The 21593-nt window shown below is 49.9% G+C and overlaps 1 protein-coding gene across 1 annotated transcript in view; it reads right to left on the reverse strand.

Annotated features, from left to right (window-relative positions):
• IQSEC2 (IQ motif and Sec7 domain ArfGEF 2) overlaps window positions 1-21593 on the reverse strand; it is a 76708-nt gene that overhangs the window by 24367 nt on the left and 30748 nt on the right. The window contains exon 3 of the mRNA XM_088028772.1: window positions 14667-14762. Coding sequence (XP_087884898.1) covers window positions 14667-14762 — 96 coding nt within the window. The remainder of the gene's footprint in view (window positions 1-14666; window positions 14763-21593) is intronic.

Here is a 21593-nt window from a genome sequence, read left to right on the forward strand (position 1 = left end):
TGCCCAATCCCAGTGCCGTGGAGATTCCAAACCCAAGGCCAGCCCGGCTTGGCACAGGGGCTGGCAGGGGAGGTGGCCATCATAGGGGCTGACTGGGGAGACAGCAGGCAAACGTGGGCTTGGGGGCACGCAGACCTGGGCTTGAATCCCAGCTCTACTTCTTTGCAGTCCTAAAGAGAATTGCTGTCCTTTACTGAGTACCTACTTTTGGCTAGGCCTAGTCACTCTGCAAGGTCCGAATTGTTCTCCCTGAAGGAGATGGCAGATGAGGAGACTGAAGTGCAGAGGGATGAAGTAATCTCAAAGCTCAGCAGTGGTGGAGCCAGAAGCCAAATCAACACTCCTGTTCTAATCCCCCCGCCCCACCCTGGCCCTCAACACTGAACTGCCCCTCCCAGGTCTGGTCTGCATTCTCCAGCTCCCTGTGCCTTCCCACAGTGACATGTAGGGGTCCAGATGCTGGGTAAATATCTGTGGAGTGTGAGAAGAAGCAACCCAGGAGGAAGCAGGAAAGACTGAGGTTAGATGGAAGGAGTGCCTGACTTCGAGAAGAGTGAGTCATGGGTTTGACTGGCCACGGGGAGAAGAGCCACAGAACAGGGATGGGCTTTATGAACCGTCCAATCCCCAAGATCCAAATTGAGGCCCACAAAGTCAAAGTGACGTGCCCAAGGTCGTGAAGAATGAGAACCCAAATCCCCTACCTTCCAGGCCAGTGTCCCCACTTTTAGTGTGAGCGGCGCCTTGAATCTGTCCAGCTCCCCCCAAGCCCTGCGCCTTGAAGTTCCCAGACAACAGCTGGGCAAAAGCAGGCAACTTGCACTTGCCAGGCTAGGGAGCCCAGTGCCCGTGCTCATACTCTTCCTTTGTTTCTTCTGCCCAGGATGGCCTGCCTCTCCCCTTGGCCCCAGACCTCATCTGCATCTTGCAGCACTCTGAGCAGGTGAGCCCTTCCGGAAAGTCAATTCTGACTCACTTCCCCCCCCCGCCCCCCCACCAACAGAACCTGACAGGGTCCGCTACTCCCTCCTCTGCGTCTTGTGCACCCTCACCTCACGGGCGGTCCTTATCGGCAGCTAACTTGTGATACCCCCTTGAAGTGTCCCTCCCCTTCCCTGCTCCTGTCTCCCAACGGCAGTGGCCGGGTATGAGTCACACCTCTGTGGACCCTGCATGCCCAGGCCAGGGCCCAGCACACAGCACGTGCTCAGCAGCCACCTCGGTCCCCTAAGACAGGTAGCAGTCGTGTGTGTCTGAGTGTGTGTGACCATCCTGCCTGACAACTGTCACCCTAAAAGCCACAGCCCCACATGCTCAAAAGCCACCCACACCCAGTCTTGTGATTATCTCTACCGGGCCGACACAGAGAGCCTGCCAGGCACAGAAGGTCAGCACCTCACACAATCAACCTCACACACACACTCAGAATTCCTCACACCCAGCCTCACACAATCACATCCCCTTAGATACATAACAATGCCCGGCCTCTCACTACTGATCCACCTGCCTGCCACACATAAGGACACGCACACATATGCACAGGCACACACACTTCCCTCACAGCTGACAGAAACCTTCCCCCTTCCCCCAGCACAGGCCCTCGGCCAATTCAGTTGCCTACACAGGAGTCTATACCTCATTGGCTCCCACGGTGATCACCTGACCTTGGCTTGCCCTCTGCCTCCATTTTAGTTGAACTCCCACCCCTACCCTACTTCCTTGCATCTCCAGTCAGATAAAGGGTAGAATGGTCTCTCTAGCCACAGGTCATCCAGCCTCCCACTCCCTGGAGAGCCAGTTGAACAGAACAATCTACACGCCATTCCCCAGCACAACCCTGAGGCTCCCTGCCAGAGTTTTGTCCAGGCTGTGCCTGTCTCCTGTGATGCCTCTCAAACCCTTCCCAGCCTTCCACTTCTTGCCCCTCCTCCTCCAGCAAGCCCTCCTTGACACCACCATCCTCCCTAGCCCACCCTGACATACTCCCTCCTCTTTGGGCCAGGAACAGATGCTGCTCACCAGTGAAGCCGTATCTACTCCATCATTTCTGCCCCTCAGGCCCTGACTATTTTTCCAAAGGAATTCTCGTCTCCCCTGGGTGATGGAGAACTTAGGGAGAACACAGCCACTGTCTTCTTTTGGAGCCCTCACAGAATTTAGCTTAAAGCCTCGTCAGGGGACGCCTGGGTGGCTCAGTCGGTTAAGTGTCTGCCTTTGGCTCAGGTCGTGATCCCAGGGTCCTGGGTTCAGGTCCCGTATTGGGCTCCTTGCTCAGGGGGAAGCCTGCTTCTCCTTCTGCCTGCAGCTCTCCCTCTCTCTGACAAATAAATAAATAAATAAAATCTTTAAAAAATAAAATAATAAAATAAAGCCTTGCCCACAGTTAGGTGCTCAAGCAATGCCTTCTGGAAGAGTAAAGGAACGAGAAGAGGAAGAGAGAGGGGGAGCAACAGAGGAAAGGCCAGAGGGAGGTGAGAAATAAATTAGAATTTGAGTAAGTGAGTAGATGAGTTGAGAGGCTGAGTGAAACAGAGAGTGAGGGAATAAGGTGAGCCTCTGGGGAAAGGACAGGACCAATGTGATGGGGATGCTGAAGGGAGGGCTGAAAGAAAGGACAGGGGGGACTCTCTTGTGGGCTCTAATCAAAGCAAGAGCCACCCATCACTGCACACTTGCCCAGCTGTGCACCAGACCCTATGCTGGGCTCCTTGTGTTTCCTTGTTAATCTTCACGATAACCCACAGAGGTAGATACATTCTCACCGTGCTCGGGAGGAAAATGAAGCTCAAGCAGAAGATACTTGCTCAAGATTACACAGGCAATAAGTGAGAGAACCAGAAGGTAAACTCAGATTTGTTCAATGCCAAAGGCTTAGAAAGGGAAAGCCGGGGTATGAGCCCGCTTGGGGGGGTCTCCTGACTTTGTTCCCACCGAAGACACATTATGGAAGGTGTGGGTCCTACAGTCCAAAAAGGATACCTTCCACCCTCCTGCCAACAGCCTCCAGGGATTCTTAGAACACACTCCAGGAAGGTGCAGGAAATATTCAGGGTCATTGCATCTGGAGGAAATGGCTTCCCCTTAGATTCAGAGACCCCTAAAGTTGCAGAATCGGAACCTTGAAAGTACAGAATCGGAACCTTGAAAGTACAGAATCAAGGACTCTTACCATCACAGAATATTAAAATCATACCATCAGAAACTTTTTTAAAATAATAGAATCATGAAATCCACAGGATTGGAGACTTCCCCAAATCACAGTGTTGTGGAAATAGAAACCACAGAATTGCATGGAATGTGTCATTGAATTATCATATTTTAAACACATGTAATCATACTTCCTTAAAACTGTTGCATTTGAGATCGATAGAATGTTGGAGCTGGAGGTGCCCTTGGATATCCTCTGACCCAACCCCCCTCCACCTTTCACACACGGGGAGGGGGGGCAGAAACTAGGAAGCACAGGGGCCAAGCGGCGTGTCCGGGCTGGCCAGGCTGACGGGCTGGAGAAGGCAGCAGGCTTGCCCGTGGTGAGAGCGCCGCAGCACTCATTCATTGAGTGAGTGAGTGCCTGCCTCTTGGTGCTGGCAATACCAAAAATCGAACCCTACTCTCTCTCCCAGGCCCTGTCCCAAGCCCTGGATAGGAAAGAAGGGAAAGCCCTGGTGGGGATGCGGAGAGGGAAGTGGGGGGGAGGGTGGAACATACATCAGACAGAGAGAAGAGATCAGCTTTTATTGATGGCAATTCCTTTGTACACCGCGACACGCGCACTCTGAAAGGCCTTTTCCCCCTGACCACACTTACAGAGCGCTGTGGGAGTGGCAGAGGGCATGGGACGAGGCCTTCAAGCAGCAGAGGGGATGGCAACAATGGCCACAGCGAGGGAACGAGCAACGGGGAACTAGGCAGGCCGGGTCCCGCCCCCGTCTGGTCCTCTGAGCCCTAGGCACCCTGCATCTCTGTTTGTGCTCACAGAGGACAGAGGTAGGTCCTTGGGATGTCATTTGGAGACCTCTCCAGGAGTGGCAGGCTCCAGGGTGCCTGGGAAGTGGGGTGCGGGTGCGGGAGGGTCCAGGTTCCAAGCTCCAAGCTCCAAGCTCTGCTGCTCCCACATTTTAGTCAGACCTAGGGCTCCAGCCTTTATAATTGGGGGGCTGGAGTCCAGGGGAGACAGCAGTGGGGGGGTGTGGGAATTCCAAGGAGGTGGGGGAGGAAGGGGCACGATGCTTGCCCATCCTGAAGCAGGGACAGGGTCCCATGGGGGATCGCGGGCGGTGTGGGGGGGCTGGTTAAGGCTTTTGCTTCTGCATAGAAAATGACCCTTGTCCTCTCAGTTACCGAGAGGAGGGACTACTGCACTCGGAGGCCGGACAGCAGAACTGATGAGCGTCTTCCTCTTCCTCTTCCTCAGTCTCCTCCTCCTCCTCCTCTTCCCTGGGGCCAGGAAGGGCAGGGTAGAGGCCACAGGCGGGCGGGTGACAGAGAGAGGCAGAGGCATTAGTTTGCAGAGCAGGGGAGATACATGAACGGCTTTGGAACCAGGGTGGCGGGGCTAAGATGGGGGTCTGGATGGGGAGGCCAGTGTCACCGATGATCTAGGGCCACGCCCAGCTCAGTCTCCAAAGAGGCTGCAGCAGCCCTCCCCCACACCCAAGCTGGGCTGGCTTAAGGTCATGCCCAGAGTATACCAATTCCATTTCGGACCTGACAGGTGGCCCAACCTTCATTTGAAAAGAAATAGTAGCAGCCTGCTCGGTGCTGGCTCTTTGCAGACATCACTCATTTAACCCCTGCAACAACACGGCAACATTTTAGAGATGAGGGAATTGAAGCTCAGAGAGGCTGAGATAACCTGCCCAAGGTCACATAGCTGGGTGGGTGGTAGAGTCGGGAGTTCAGCCCGGAGTTCTCAGAGCTCCAAGTCTCAGGCTCATCCCACTGGGTCCTTTAGGTGAACTTGGCACAATGTCTAGAAATCTACCCTGCCCTTGAAGGACTAAGATTTGTATCTCCTGAACGCTCAGGGTCGGGGAAATCGGTGATGCTCAGAGATGGGGTGTGGAAAGCCCACAGCTTTGGAAGCAAACAGACCTGGGTTCTAACACCAGCTCTGCAAGTGCTTCCAGGCTATGTGCCCAGGCATGCTATTGCCCCTCTTGAAGCCTCAGGGTCCTCATCTGTAAAAATGGGGCTCATGATGCCAACCCCACAGGACTGTTGCAAGGACTGGAACATACGTCAAGTGCCTGGCAGAGAAGAGCAACGGGAACATGGTGGCAGTCCTTGTTAACTGTGCGGGAACTGAATTTGTTTCCCAAGGCGGCCACTGGCACCCGCATGGAAGCGCCACGGTGGCAGGGAGGAGATGGTGTGGGAGCAAGCTCCTGTCCCCGGGGTACTGCAGACGGCTACTGGGAGCCAGTCTGCGTGCGGCAGGCCCTGGAGCCGGGCTACGGTTTCGCGGCATGGATGGATGGACAGTAGGGCTCAGGGGGCCCAGCTGCCTTGGGAATGGAAAGTCTGCTCCTCTGGAGATAGCTGATGAAACAGTATCGCCCTGCTCCCAGACCCCTTGGCTCAAGAGAGGCAGGAGGTATGGAAGCCAGGTGACTGGAGGATTGGGAAGAGATGGGAAGGAAAGAGGAGAGGGACAGGCAAGGAAAGGCACTGCTGTCCATCGGACAGGCAGACGAGCCCACACATGTGCACGTAACACACACACACACACACACACACACACACACACACGTGCGCACACGCGCACACCCCGCTCTTCATACTCAAAGCTCCCTCTGACACATTGTTCCATAGAGTCACTGAGTCAGCAGAAGCACCTGAAGCAGAGCTCAAGCCCAGGGCAAGCAGCTCGCCCTTTCTGAGTCTCCCATTCCTTACCTAGAAAAGGAGAAAACGCCACACCTCTCAAGGCTGTCACAAAGGACAAGTGATCTTCCAGGCCACCCCCCACCCCCCTTCGCATCCAGGTCAGGCCTCTGCCACCCCTCACTCCGGCCCTGCGGTCATCTCCTGGTTTCTTCTCTCTACCCTTTTGGACCCGTTAGCCTTCCTAATAAAGTCGGCAAGCATGAATCTCTTGCTTGTCTCTGCTTAGACACCCACCTTGGCTTCCCGTTGCTTCCTGGATAAAAGGTCAAGACTCTTCAGCTTGGCATTCAAGGCTCCCCCATCACATGGCCTCACTTGGCCTTCCTCGTCCGGTGGAGAAAGCATGGACTTTAGAGTTCCACAGACCTGGGTATGAATATCAGCCCCACCTCCTCCTAGCTGGGTGACCTCGGGTCCACTTCTTTACTTCTCTAGGACTTATGTTCCTCATCTACAAAGTGAGCAAATGCCCATTCCGCAGGGCGTGGTGGGATTAAATGGATTCAAGTATGTCGAGCACCTGCCACAGGGTAGGTTTGGTGCTTCATACACAGTAACTGTTATTATTACTGTCAGTATCAGTGGCTCACTTCATGCTCAGCCTCCATCAAACCAGCTCGTTCGTTATTCCATTAGGATGGCTGGCCTCTTCACACCTCTGTGCCTTCGCTGACGCTGTTTCTTCCTTTTGCACACATCTTCCACTACTGAAATCCCATCTGAACATTATGGCCCAGCTTAAATGCTGCTTCCTGCAGGAAGTCCTCCCTGACTCTCAAGCAGAAGTATTCCTTGCTTCCTCCTAGCTCCCCCATTCCTGCCCTTGGCGGTTGCTCCGAACTCCACTGAAGCATTTCCCTCACCAACCCCCTCAACGCCCTTGTCTTCGCCCCCACTACCCCTGCTCTACCTCTCTGTGAGAAAGAGAGGGCCCCTATACTATTTAAGGCCAGCCCCTCCACTCGGGCTCTGGAGCCCACCCCTGCTACCTCCTCCACAACAATCATCCCCTCTCCCTCCTGTGTTTCAACCTCTCTCTCTCTCTCTCTCTCTCTCTTTCTGTTGCCTCCTTCTTACCAACATTTATAGAAGCTCAAGTCTCTCCCATCTGGGAATAAAAACCCTCGATCTGCCCCCACATCTCCCTCTAGCAATCACTGTCCCTCTCTCCTCTTCACAGCTAAGCTTCTTGAGAAATTCATCTCCACTGGCCATCTCCACTTCAGTACCTCCCACGAGCTCTCCAACCCACTGCAATCTGCCTCGTGCGCCCACCCTGCCACCAAAACTGTTCTTAGCCAGGTCGCCGAGGACCTCCTAGTGGTTAAAGCCAATAGACTCTCTCCCACCCTCATCTTCCTTCCCCCAGCTGTAACATTTGCCACTCTTAACAAGCCCCTCCTGTGCACGCGGATGGCTCTCCTTCCTCTGCTTCCGTGAACCCACTCCCTGCTGGTTTTCCTCCTACTTCTCTGGCCACCCCCATCTCTTCTTCCTCTCCCCATCTCTTCTGCGTTGGTGTCTCTTCCCCAGTTCTGCTCTGGTCCTCTTCTCTTTCATTCCACACCCTTTGCCAGCAGTCTCACTCCACTGCTTAACCTCAGGGATGGCTTAGGACCCCTCCCCCAACCCCGTCGCTGTCTCATGGACCTCTCTCCTGGGTCTCAGACCCATCAAGTCTAATGCTTGCAGGAAGCTCCACCAGGATGGCCTTTAGGGCCTTCACAGCTCACGGGGACCTCAAACTCAGCATCTTACCACTGCAAACCTGTCCTCTGCATGTTGCACCTTAGTGAAAAGCACCACCATCCACCCAGTCGCCCAAGCCCAAAACATACCTGGGAGTCATGCTAGACTATTCCTGCTCCCTTAACAAGTCAGTCACCAAATTCTGCCGATTCCACCTCCTCATCTTCTACTCCTCTCACTCCTTGTTGGCTCTTTCTCCAATCACACTGGTCTCCCTGCTGTGAACATGACCCGCACACTCTTGCCTCGGGGCCTTTGCGCTCCACGTTCCTTCTGTCTGGAACATCGTCCTCCAGAGAGGCGTGGCACCAGACACATTCTATATATTTGGTTGCTTATTTATTTATTATCCATCTCACCCACTGTAAGATCCATCAGGACCAGCATCTGTTCTGTTCAGTGCTGTATTCCCAATGCCCAGCACAGCGTCTGGCGCTCAATAAATATTTGTTGAATGAATGATTCCACTGCCAGACCTGAACACTGAAACACTGTGAATTCCAACCTCTGCCATCTCCACTCCCTCCCACCCCCACTATTTATTCAGCCTACTACTCCAGTTCTCTCCTCCTCCCAGTCACCTCTCAAATGCATCTCCTCTGCTCTATCCCCACAGCCACTACCCCAGCTTATCTCTCTTGGATTACCACAGCAGCCTCCTCCCTAGTTTCCCTTCCTCTAAAAAGCCTCTTTGATTAGTGTCATTTTGCCTCCTCAAGAACTGCTCAAGTCTCCCCAGCTGCCTACAATGAAGAAGGAAGCAGGTCTAAGCTCCGCCCCCTCCCACGTTCGGTTTCACCATCCCTCACCCCTGGGCCTTGGTGTGCTCTCTCAGAGCATCCTCCCCCATCTCTAGCTCTCCAAATCTTTATGGACCTTGAATGATTGACTCAAACACCACTTTCCTCAGGAAACAACCTGACTCACAAACCAGATGTAAATCCTCTCCAAAGTCCATAGAGTGGTAAGTGTCTCCAGTGTTGCTCTGGGACCTCCAAGAACCGAGTAGGATGGAAGTTAGTAACCACCAAGGACTGGGTAAGTGCTGGGTAAGCATTAACAGAGGTTCCCTTTTCCTCTTGCACTACTACCCTGGATTCATGTCCCTGTGGCCCTCTGCTAATGCCAACATATCCTTGTCTCCTCCCTTTCCTTCATCTTCTATTGGGTCTCTCATTAATAACTCTCAAAGGCTTTTAATTCCATAATTTGAAATTAAAATGTTTCTATATGACCAGTGCCCAGTGGAGTAGTGCAACAGGGTAGTTTTGCTCAAATCCATTCCCTTCTGTGCCAATACCCCAGTTTAGGCCCTCCAGCTGGCCCCCATGCATACAATCCATTTCTCATACTGACTGCTAATGTGATGTTTCTAAAACACAAATTTTACCAAATTTCTCTCCTATTTAGAATCCATTCTAAATGGATCTCAATCCCATGACACTTTGTCACTAGCAACATTGGTTCTTGACCTTTTTGGAGTAACACAAACCCTTTATGCATATAACGAAAGCCATGGAACATCTCCCCAACAACAACAAAAAGCCCATAGGTGCACACACAAAACATTTTGCACTCAATTCAGGAGGTTCATGGACCACCTGAAGCCCATGCCACCCAGGTTAAGAACCTCTGGCCCTACCCAATAACATCTAGGTTCTTCTGCATATGCCACTCCTTCTGCCTGAAATGTTCTTCCACACTTCACCCTTCTGTCCCTGACTACCTCTTACTCATCCTCTAAGACTCAGCTCTTAGGCTGAGTTGACCTGCAGCAGTCCTGGACCGGGCCAGATCCCTTCCTTTGGGCTTCCACAGCACCCACCCCCCACCATGAGCCCCTCTATCATAGACATCCTTGGTCTCCCCAACTAACTGGGGACTTGTAGAAGGCAAGAACCATTACCTAGCATAGGCCCTGGCTACAGCAGAACTCTGTTAAGTGTCTACTGAAATGAACACTAAGAAGAGCTATGCTTTTTTTGAGTACCCATTATGTGCCAGGCACTCAGCAACTGATCTCATCCATCAACCCCATGATGTTGGTGGTATTGTGTTTCTTTCAACAGGTAAGGAACTAGGCTCAGAGATGCAAAGGGAATTGTTTATGGTCACCCAGCTAGTGAGTGAAAGAACTGGGAATGAAATGGAGATGTATTGGCACCGGTGCAAATACTGGTCCACCATACTTCCCTGCCCCAGACTGTGAGACTGGAAGATGGGAGCAATAAAAGAACAGGGCCAAGAGCCAGGGCCAGAATGCCCTGTCTGGGCTCCATTTCCCAGGCCACCTGCCCATTTTTTTCCCTCCTGTGTCACCTTCATGGCAAGACCAGAGACGTGGCCCTCTCTTCTTATACTGCAATCCCCTCCATCCCATGTACTACTCTCAGCCTTCTCATCTCAAAGCCCCACTATGGTCAGGCCCATTCTTTGCTCCAGAACCATCCCCAGATCCAATCCAATCCAATGCTACACACTTGGCTATGAGGAACAGAAGACACGGGTGGTCCCTGCCCTTCAAGAGTTGATAGTCACCCAGGAATTTTACATGTACCATCTCCAATCCTAAATCAGCCCTGAGAGGTAAGTAGGCATTATCCTCACTACATAGATGAGGAAACAGAGGCTCAGAGGTTAAATGGCCTGCCACAGTCATAGAGTTGGTAAGTGGTCAGACTTAGGTTTGAATAAAGAAAGGTACTGACTCAACTCTTTTCCCCCATTAGGTCATCCTGCTTGGAAGAGCCAAAAAGTAGGCAAGACCACTTCTGGCAGGGTTGGGGGATGAAGGAAAGCTATTACTCTTCAAGACTCAGTACCCATGTCCCCTCCTGTAGGGGACAGATGGGATTAGGTGCCCTTCCTCAGGAAGCCCTCTGAACCTACTTCTGTCCCATACCAAACCACACTGTGCTGTCATTGTCTATGTGTCTCTCCCTTCTAGACTTGAGCTCCCTGATGGTAGGACCAGATACAATTCAGTCCTGTATCCCACAAAGGTTCAGCACAAGGCCTAACCAAGGATAGGCAGGACAAATCTCACTGAATGAATAAGGTGGTATTTGAGCTAGTTATTAAAAGGAAAAGCAAGATCTGAACAACTGGACATAGGGAAGTGGTACAGAGGAAGAAGGAAATAAGTTAGTAAAAGCAAGGAAATGGGACCAAGGAAAAAGGCCAGTGGTTTTGAAATTATGACAGGATGTGCATAACATGTTTTCATCATTGTTATGTGGATTTTCTTTTCCTTACAACAATGGGATAATACTACAAGCCCTGTTCTGCAACTTGCTTTTTTTCACATAACAATAAGTCTTGGAGATCCTTCTATGCCAGTATACAGAAATAGACCTTTTTCTTTTGATCTGTAAGAGTATTCCATGGTAGGGGTGAATCATGAAGGAAAAGCTGCTCTCTACTGATGGACATGAAGGTTGTTTTAATTTTTTGCAATCATAAACAATGCTGCAGTGAATATCTTTGTGTATGTCTGGAAGTGGTTTTGAAGGATAAGCTCTTAGAAGTTGAATTGCTGGGCCAAAGGAATGCACATTTTGTTTAAAATGTAGCTAAAAGTTATTTCTGTTGCTTTAACATTTTTATAGACTGGGTAAAAGATTATTCCTACTCACATAATCCTGTCTTTATTTTGAGTAGCATACATCATGCAACCTTTTCATTAAGGGTTGGCTGAGAATGTGATCCTACAAGGGCATGTGACAAAGAGTTGCGCAGTATGGTTTATGCTTGCAGTTGGGACTAAATGTTTTAGAAAAGACCTCTGGTTGGGGGACCATCTTGTAGTAAAGCCTTAGAGAAATTTACCTCTAAGACATGGTTCTCACGTTAGAAGTATATGCACATGTTAAGGTTCTGGGGGCAACTAACAAAAAGGTGCCATAAAAAATCGCACTAATTTGCACTCCAGTCAAGGAATGTGAGAGGTTCTGTTTCTTCACAACTCTTTCAATCCTCTCAATTTTGGCACTTTAAAATTGGTACTTCGTTATTGTTTTAGTTACATTTCTTTAGCTATTGGCAAGCTCAAGTATCCTTTCTCATTCATCAGCTAATGGATGTCAATTTCTTTGCTGAATTGCCAGATCACGTTATTTCTCTATTCTAAATGTGGTATACCTCTTTTTCTTATTGATTTCCAGGTGATGACGTATAGACAGAGATAATTAACCTTTCCCTGATATCTATGTAGCAAATACCTTTTCCTAGCCTGTTATGTTTTAACTCTGTGTATAGTATCTTTCTCCACACAGGAGTTCTTAACTTCATTGTAGCCAAAATTACTGCTCTTTACTTTATGGCTTCTGGGTTCTTCCATCATGCTCAGAAAGGCTCTTCCACCCTAATATTATAAAAATATTCTGTATTTTCTTCTGGTACACTTATAGTTCTATCCTTTGTATTTGATTTTATATGAGACAGGGGTTTAACTTCACTTTTTCCCAACTGATAGCCGATGGTCCTCTCCCACTTACTGAGTCCCTACTGATTTGACATGTGTTTTTTTATCATAAATTAAATTCCCATATGAATATGTGGGTTTGTTTCTAAAATCTCTATTTTGTTCCACGTATGTCATCCTCTATTTCTGTGTTAATATATGTAATTTCTGCAGCTTTATGGTAAGTTTTGTATTTAATAGGACAAGCTCCCCCTCATTGTTCTTCCTTTCCAAAATTTTCTTAGTAATCCATGGGCCTTTACTCTTCCAAATGAACTTTAAAATCCAATTGCCCAACCCCCCAAGGAAAATACCACTGAAATTTTAATGAGAAATGTGTTGAACCTTTTGACCAAACTGAGGGGAAAAAATTGTCATTTTTACCATATTCAATCTTCCCAACCAGGAACAGGATAGGACGCTTGACTATTCAAGTCTTCCCACAGCCTTTGATGAAATTTTATAGTTTTCTACAGAGAAGTATTTCATGTTTCTTGTCAATTCCTAGGAATTTTATCACTTTTCCCTACTATTGTGAAGGAAATCTTTTTCTATCATGTCTTCTAATTAGTTGTTGCTGGTATTCAGAGACGCTAATGGTTTGGGTGTATATTTATCTTGTATCTAGCCATCTCACATAATTTTCTTATTAGTTCTAATAAATTTTTCCTTTTATTCTCTTTGATTATCTAAGTAGACAACCACATCATCTTCAAAGAGTGCTAATTCTGAGTCTTTCTTTCTAATATTTATACCACTTACTTCTTTTTTTTAACCCCACTGGTTAAAAACTTCTATTAAAAAATGTTGGTTAGTGACAGTGATGGCAGTCATACTTTTGTTCCCGAACTTAATGGCAATTTATCTAGTATTTCACTATTACATTTGATGACTGTCTTTGGTTTCTGATAAAAAATTCTTTACCAATTTAAGGATGTTTTCACTGATAGCTTACTGTACTAGTTATCTATTGCTGTGTAACAAATTACCCCAATACAGCAAGAAATAACTAGGACACTTACTAAGAGTTCTAAAATCAAGAATGGATATGTAATTCTATCAGATTATGTTTTCAGCATTTATGGAGATAGTTATATGTTCTATTTAATCTATTAATGTAATCCATTATAATAACAGCTTTCCTAATGTTGAACAATTCCTGCGCTCCTGGGACAAACCTTCATTTGTCAAGATACATTCTTCTTTCAATACTTTTGGATGAATTCAGTTTGATACTCTTTTATTTAAAATATTTGTGACTGTATTAATATATGAGATTAGGCTATAGTTTTCTTTTCTTTTTTTTTTTTTTTTTTGTCTAAACATATCCAGTTATACTAGCTTTCTGGAATGAACTGGGAAGCTGTCCATTTTTTTCTATTATCCGATCTTTCCAGATTTGATAGAACTTCCATCATATGAGAACTTCCATAATACCAAGTGGGCCCTGGTACCATTTCTGAAGAGAAAACTTTGACCATCTTTTTAACTTCTTCTATATTGTTCTACTCTAGTCAGCTTTTCTGTCACTCCTTAAGTCATTTGGTGATTTATATTTTCCTAGAGAACCACCCATTTCATCTAGAGTTTCACATTTATTGGTATAAAATTATACAAAGCATCTTTTATGACTTTTTTCGTCTCTTCAAAATCTGTGGTTAAATCCCCTGCATCATACCTTATTTTATTTATGTCTTTCTTGCCTTTTTCTCTGTCATATCTGTCAGAGGACAGTCTGTCTAGTTTACTGATCTTTTAAAAAACCACCTCTTAGTTTATCAAATCCTTTGTTTTCTATTTCATTAATTTCTGGTTTTATCTATAATAATTACTTTATTCTGCTTTCTTTTGGTTGTTCTTTTTCTAAATTCTTGAGTGGAATAATTAGTTCATTTAATTTAAACTGTCTTGTTCTCTAATAAAAGCATTTAAGACTATAAATTTTCCTCTGGGAATCCCCCATGGTCACATCCTGTAGGTTTTGGTATATAGTATTCCCATAGACATTTATTCTAAATAGTCTATAATTGATACTTACCCTAAATAGCCTATAAATTCCATTCTTATTTCCTCTTTCAGCCAAGTATTTTTTCAACTTTCAAATAGGCCTAACCTTTTTTGCCATTGCTATGAATATTTCATTTTATTGCATTATAATTAGAAAATGTAAAATGTGATTTCCAATTACCTTGGAAATAATGTTGTTCTCAAAGGTGTGGGCAATTTTTCCCCCTGCCTAAACATCCTTCCCCATCCTATCCAACTGGCCAGCTCTTACTCATCCTTCAAAGCAGCTCAAATGTTACATATTCTAGAACCAACTACTCCCACTTTTGGGGGCAGGTATCTAGGGAAGGATTTTTAAGGAAGGACAAACTACAAACAGAATCTGAATGTCCTCTTTTGTCTCCTACCTGGTCTCCCAGTCACTCTCCTCACATGCTCAGACATCCATTCCACATTCATTCCAGGGGCTAGAGGGAGATGGGGGAGGGAGTCTGGCAATGCTATGGCAGATTTGTCCAGAAGGGTTTAGGATGGGGGGAGGGATGGGTCTAGCTCTTACCTGCTCTCTGCCAGCCTGCCTGAGGGGGTAAGCTTCATGGAGTCAAGGACCTGAGTAGGACAGCAATACTGGTGTAGAGTATGAGACGCTGTGGACCTGAGAGACAGCAAGAGACAGAGAGAGAAAGAGAGACAGAGAGAGAGACAGGGAGGGAGGGGAGAGGCAGGGTGGGGAATAAGGACAAGGAAGAGAGAGCGAGTGGGGAAGGGGAGAAGGAAGACTGGAAGGAATGGGTGGTAGAGGATTGGGAATGGAAGAGGAGGGGTGGGAGGTGGGGAGGCAGGGCAGGAGGGAGAGAAGGAAGAGAGGGAAGGAAGGAAGGAAGGAAGGAAGGAAGGAAGGAAGGAAGGAAGGAAGGAAGAAAAAAAGAAAAAAACCACAAAGTCAAGAAAGAGAGGACGGCACTCGAACCACAAACAGAACACAACGACAACAGGGGGCAGCAGAGACAAAAGAGCTGGTCTGGGCCTCCTGTGATCCAGGTGACTCCGTGGGGACCTGAGCCACGGAGACACTGGGACACCACAGCAGGGAAGGGGGAAGGGAGCCCTCCTCACACCAGACGCCACACGGGTAGGGAAGAGGGGAGGGGGGATGAAAGAGAAAGGGAAAAGCTGCATGGGGGGTCCCCCTTATAGAAGTCCCCTTATAAGAAGGGAGGAAGGGATGGAGAGAGAAGAGGCTCTGTATCCAAAGAGGGGGAAGAACCCAGGCCAGGTGGGTGGAGGAAACACTGTAGGAGGAGAGGGAAAGGGACAGAGAGAAACCGAAAGAGACAAGGAAAGGGTGAGACAGAAAAGGAGAAAGACAGAAAAAGAGGAAGACAGAGAAGGGGCGAGACAAAAGACACAGAGAGAAGACAGGGAGAGGCAGAGAGCGCCAGAGCAGAGGAGAGGCGAGGCGAGGGCGGAGGAGAGCTGACAAGGTCTCAGTGGTCTAGGTGACAGGATGGGACTGGGGCTGAGCGGGTGGGTGGGGCCCAGTGAGCCAGGGACAGGGTGGTTCCCAGCAGGAGTCTTGGCTTCCAAGGCCAGTGCTGTGCCCCCAGCCCAGGGCAGGGCCCACACTCCACTCCCCCAGCGCTGTGCCCCCACCCCTAGTGCAGGGTCCAAAGGCCCCTGTGCCTCCTGCTTCCCACGATTAAAGTCCAGAGAATGGGCGGGGGGTGGGGGGGGGGGCTGGACAGGAGGTTAGTGAGGCTGAGGGCCTGGTTTATCCAGTGCAGGGTGGATGCTGGGAGTGGAGCTGGCCCTTCCAGGTCAGCCAGCCCCTGTCCCCCACAAGCCCCTGAAGGCAGGTTGTGGTCAGGGCCTAGCCATTCCAGAGCCGAAGTAAAGACCCGGAAATGTGGCTGCAGGCCATTCCAGCTACCCAGCATCTCACTTGTGATTTTGAGGATGCCCAAATCTTAGATCCTTATAGAGATCTTAGAATCTGAGACCCTGAAGTAATCGTCATCATCAGAACGACTGTTTCTCAAGTGCCATCTAGGTGCCAGTCACCAGCCCCAGTTCTTGACTCATTATCTCATTAAACCTGAGAAGTAGTGCCCCTTGGGCTGCCGAAATGTTCACATCAGAGAATCTCAGCGGCCATGGGGAGCCCTGCAGTGCTGAGCCAGGCCAGCATGCCAAGGCAGCCACAGTTACACCCCTCATGGGCCACGGACTGTGCTGCTCAGGGCTCCAGAGTCCTCACAGGGCCAGGCACCCAGATGTCCGCTCTCGCTAACTCCCTCCCCAAGCCAAAGGCCTCCAAGAGTCCAAGAGGGGAAGCCAGGAACCAGGAAGCCAGGAGGCTGCTGAATCAGCAGCCCAAAGACCGAGTCCAGGCCGGGGCAGGGAAGGAGGGGGTCAGGCTGCAGGGTGGGAGGGGGGGCTAAGTTCCTACCTGCTACTCCTCCCGGGGGGCTCCATGGGTCTGGACCTGTCCCGAGGGCAGGCCCCCCTGGCCAGGCAGTGCCTCCACTGTGTCACCACCCCCTCCTCCCCAAGCCCTTCCCTAGAAGGAGGAACCAAGGAGGCGGGGCCAGGCCAGCCGGGCGGTAGGCCAGACTGCAACTGGAAACTTTGCTCCTTCCCCTGCTCCCCCAGGAGGGCTGGGAACTCCAAGTAAGAGGAAGCAGTTTTGAGAACTTACAGTGACTCCTCCGGGCCAAACCCAGGCTAGGCTCCCTACATGCATCTTTGCTGGAATCTCCCTAAGCACCCTCTCAAGTATGTGTCACTAGCCCTATTCTCCTGAGGAGAAAACTGAGCGGGAGAAAGAGATGCTAGGTCATTGGGCACAGGTTCTACAGCTACTAAGTGGCAGAACCTCAAGATCAAGACCTGGTTTGACCATTCCCCGGATCGGGATTCTGTCCCCTCGGCCATATTGCTGCCTTGTGAATACAGAAAACTTTCCACAGAAGCTTTTCAACAAACATTCTCATCTTCCGCACAAAGAGACTCTCTTTTGTTGTTATGCCCAGATGCTCCAGATCAAGTAATATTCAAATCAACCACCTGGGGAAATCAAGATGAGGCCCTGGCCAATATTCCTGACCACCGCAATAAGCTCTCATTCTCTTCTGTGTTGTTTCCTGGACTGGCTAAGAGAAATGTTCCCTGAAGAGAAAAGCAAAAAAAATCAGAAGAAACGCTGTTCTGGATCAAGAGGCTCTTCTCCCAAGGAAACTGCCCTGCCTGACTTGACAGATGGGGAAACTGAGGCCTAGAGAGGGGCAGAGTCTTGCTAATGTTCACACAGCCAGTCAGACAAGAATCCAGATGCCCTGACTCCCCACCTACCTATCACAGTAACCTCTCTCTCTCTTTCTCTCTCCTCCACATGGGTGGGGCTGGAGAAAGGAGAGAATTTGGACGATGTGAAGGACTGAGGGCGGGGGAGGCTCCTGAAGAGTCCCACAGCTCCAGCTCAGAGCGCTCCTGTCATTTCACAGCCCCAGAGCCCAGGCCCCTGGCTGTTCTGAGCAGAAGGCGGCCCTGGGAGGGGCCAGGGGGGCAGTGATCTAGAAGGAATAGGAACTGACAGGCAACAGGCCAGCCTTCCTGTCTTCCTGCCTCCCTGCCGGGGCAGCTGGTTCCTCTCAAGAAAGCCAAAGCCGCTGAGAGAGATAGGCCCTCCAGACCACCGGGAAGTTGGCATCTGTGGGCCGGTTGGTTGTGGCCTCCTCTTCCTCCTCCCACCCTCTAAAGCCCCTGGTCCTCGGGGCTCGACTCTGGCCTCAACCCCTGCTTTTTTCTTTCTCCTTCAGCAGCCCTTCTCGCTCCTGCAGCCAGCTGTGCCTTGTGCCCACTCACCCCTGGCCCAGACCTTCCTTTTGGCCTGGTAGGAGCTGAGAGAAATTCTAGTCCCGGCCTGAAGGCTGAGGTTGTGCGACCCGGGGCAAGCTCCTTTCCCTCTGTGGTGAGGCAAAGAGCCTACACCCCGGTGCCTGGTGGAGCGAGTGCAAGTCCCAGCTCTACCACTTTCTTTTTTTTTAAGATTTTATTTATTTATTTATTTAACAGAGAGCTAGAGAGAGAGCACAAGTAGGCAGAGCGGCAGGCAGAGGGAGAGGGAGAAGCAGGCTCCCCGCTGAGCAGGGAGCCTGACATGGGTCTCAATCCCAGGACCCTGGAATCATGACCTGAGCCAAAGGCAGCCGCTTAACCGACTCAGCCCCCCAGGCGCCCCCCAGCTCTACCACTTTCTAGCTGGATAACCCCTCTGAGGCTCAGTTTCCTTATCTCTAAGAGACAGGTGGCAATTTCTACCTCATGGGTTCTTGTGGAGATTCAGTGAAACGAATGTGCATATATGATGAAGAGTCAGCTTGAGCCTGAAAGAGTCTGACCCCTCTCCCAGGAAGACAGGGGAGACCCACGGGGGAGCCTATTTGTCTCAGGGAAGGGGAGAATTCTCAGAAAATCTCCCCGAGCCACTCCTGGAATTTAGACATATCTGAGCATGTTGGGTAGACTCATGAGATGACCCAGTGGGCCGAAAGGAAGAGGAATTAAGGGTGAGGAGCTTGACCCCAGCCGCAGGGCACTGGCGGGGCCTTCACTCAGTTATTCAACAGATCCTGTGGACCAGGCACTGGGCCTGATCTCATGGAGCCCGTATCCGAGAGGTGACAGACATTCACAAATGAATGGAGTGAAGCTGGGCAAAAAGTGGAGGTAGCAGGGGAGAATGTTCCAGGCTGAGGAAACAACTTGGACAAAGGACCTGAGGCGGTATTTCCAGGAACTGCGAGGAGGCCAACACAGCTGCGTGGAAAAAGCAAAGGGGAGAGAGGCGAGACCAGAGATATAGGCGGGGGTCCAATCATGCAGAGCCTCGGAGGCCACGATAAAGTTTCCATATTGATACTAAGAGCAGTTTGGCAGGCTGTGGTTCATGGGTGCCCCCACTGTGGGGAAGGGGGAGTATCTCTGAAGCCCCTGAAGTTGTATGGAAAATATTAATGAGTAACAGCATGTCTGGGGGGAGAGCAGACGCGTTTATGATCCCCAAAGGGCAGGGAAGCTCCTAATATGATTCTGTTCACTGAACGCCAACCATAAGCTAGGGGCAGGCACCCTAGAACCTTCTCTGAACTGGCTGCTACCCCCCCACCCTCCAGCTAGTCTCAGCCTTCCCCCGCCCCCCCATCTTCAATCAGTGCTCCACCCAGACAGAAGCACTTACATTCTCAGCCACACGGCTGTCCAAGCCTTCTCTTTGTCTTGGCTCAAAGAGCCATTCCCCATCCCCCCACTGCCCCCTCTCCACCTGGCTAGCTTCCCCCTTGTTCTTCACAAGTCAGCTTAGAGGGTGTGCCCTCTGGGAACTCGCCCTGACCCCTCCCCTGTTTCGTTCCCACCCCACGCTTCTCTCAGCATCGTCTGTTCACATGCTGATGCTCCTTCTGGGCCAGGGGCCCTGTGGGGACAGGGGCTGGGGCTTATTTATCCCCGTGTCCCCAGCACCCAGCACAGGGCACCTAGTCAAACAGGTCAGTAAGTGGTGGTTGGCGGTAGACAATCCACCCTGTGGCGGAGGCTGCAAGATGGGCTGCTGGACACTAGAGGGCACTGCGGTCACTGGAATCCTGGCCTGATGCTGCCCAGGCGGACCCAAGGCGGGCCCCAGGACCAGGTGTGCAGGGAGGCAGGGAAACTCTGCTCTGGGGGCCTGCAGCTCCTCAGCTCTGGGCCTAATTGACCAGGGTCCCTGTTACAGCCTCCCAAATTACCTTCTGCTCCTGTTCCAGACCATTTCTCACGACAGCCCCGTTCCTCTGCAGATACAGCTTTAGTTCTTCACAAATGCAAGTGCCAAACACGCCTCCCACAGTCGTGGCATACATTTTCTGCTCTGCCCCTGACACTCTCCACTTCACCTAACCCCACTCCACTCCTCACCTGGCCAACTCCTACTCGCCCTCCAAGGCTCTGCTTAGATGTCTGCTTAGAGAAGCCTCCCTGACCCCCTCAGGCTGGGTTGGGTATGCTTCTGAGATGCTCCCGCCCTGTACTTCCCCAGTAATAGTCTGTTTTCTCGTCTGTTTTCCTACTGGACAGTGACTTTCCTCACAGCAGGACTCTATTATTCATCGTTGTATCAACTGCATCTAATTTAGCGCAGTGCCTGGCACATTGGAGGTACTCAACAAATCATCCTTGAGTGAGTGAATGGATCGATGGATGAATGGATGGATGGGTGGGTGGGTGGACAGGTCGGTGGGTGGATGGATGGATGGATGACTCTGGCAAGTCACTTTACCTCCACAGGCTTCAGTTTCCCCACAGCTGTGAAGTGTACACAATCACCCCTACTTGGCAGGGTGGCCAGGAGGCTTAGAGACAATGTGTGCCGAAAGCTCCCTAACAGTACCTAATGCACAGCAGACATTTTGTGGATCAAAGCAATTATTAATATTTGGAATAGTAAAAAAAAAAAAGGGGGGAGGGGAGAAATTGAAGGAGACTCTGCCCTGAACCTGGGATGATCTCTCCCACTCACATTTACCATTTACACGTGAAAGATGGCTTTAACGATAATGAGAAATCTATCATTCTTATTTAAAAATAACGACAGCACCTTCCGTGTGCCAGGCCAGAAACAGGAGGCCCCTGGGGAGGTGGTGGGCAGCCTCTAAGTCTCAGCCAGAGGATGTGAGGCCAAGGCCAAAGTCAGAGCCGTGGGCATTGCCCCTGCGTCTGGAGAGCAGTCATAATGGGCACAGCTGGTTCCAAACTCTTTACTCATAGGTGAAAACTTGTCTAAGAGGTCATTAATTCTCTCTGTAATTAATGTAAAAACTGCAGGGGTTTGTATTAATGGAAAAGTAAGCTCAAGCGTCAAGCTGATAATATTGATAATGTGTGCTTGTAATTATATACTGCAGATAACTATAAATTCAGTCCCTGCGCTAATAAAATGTGAAAATTCCCAAAGCAACCAAGAACTTGGTAGCAGCTGGTACCATGAGTAGCATTTATGCCAGTTGTTCCGAGGCTATGAAAATCACCACACACAGGTAGCAATGGTAATATTCACTGTGCATTTAAAAGCTGTTCTGGCATTTAAAGGGGGGAATGATTTCGATAAAGTGGGGTGTTTTGAGGCAAAAGCACGGAACTTGAAAGCACAGTGAGGAAAGGTCAACTTGCATTAGAGTAGGAGTGGAAGTCTTGATGGATGGGCAACCTTACCACTGTGGGCTCTGAGCAGACTGTCTCCGCCCCAGGCGCTGACCTCACTTGCATACCCAGAAAACTGCTCACCGTGAAAGTATTTGACCTCTCTCTCCTCACCCACTTCTAAGGGAACTGACTCCCACCGACAGCCCCTTGCTGTCTTGTGTTACCACAAGCTGGACAGAAACACTGCAGTCATAGGGGATGGACCCTTAGGCTAGAAGGTCACATAGCCTGCGGGTTGCCAGTCATA

Source organism: Eumetopias jubatus, unplaced genomic scaffold, assembly GCF_037043125.1.
Source record: "Eumetopias jubatus isolate StellerSeaLion01/CBP00866 unplaced genomic scaffold, mEumJub1_p1.0 scaffold_11, whole genome shotgun sequence".
In the NCBI taxonomy this organism is placed as follows: domain Eukaryota; kingdom Metazoa; phylum Chordata; class Mammalia; order Carnivora; family Otariidae; genus Eumetopias; species Eumetopias jubatus.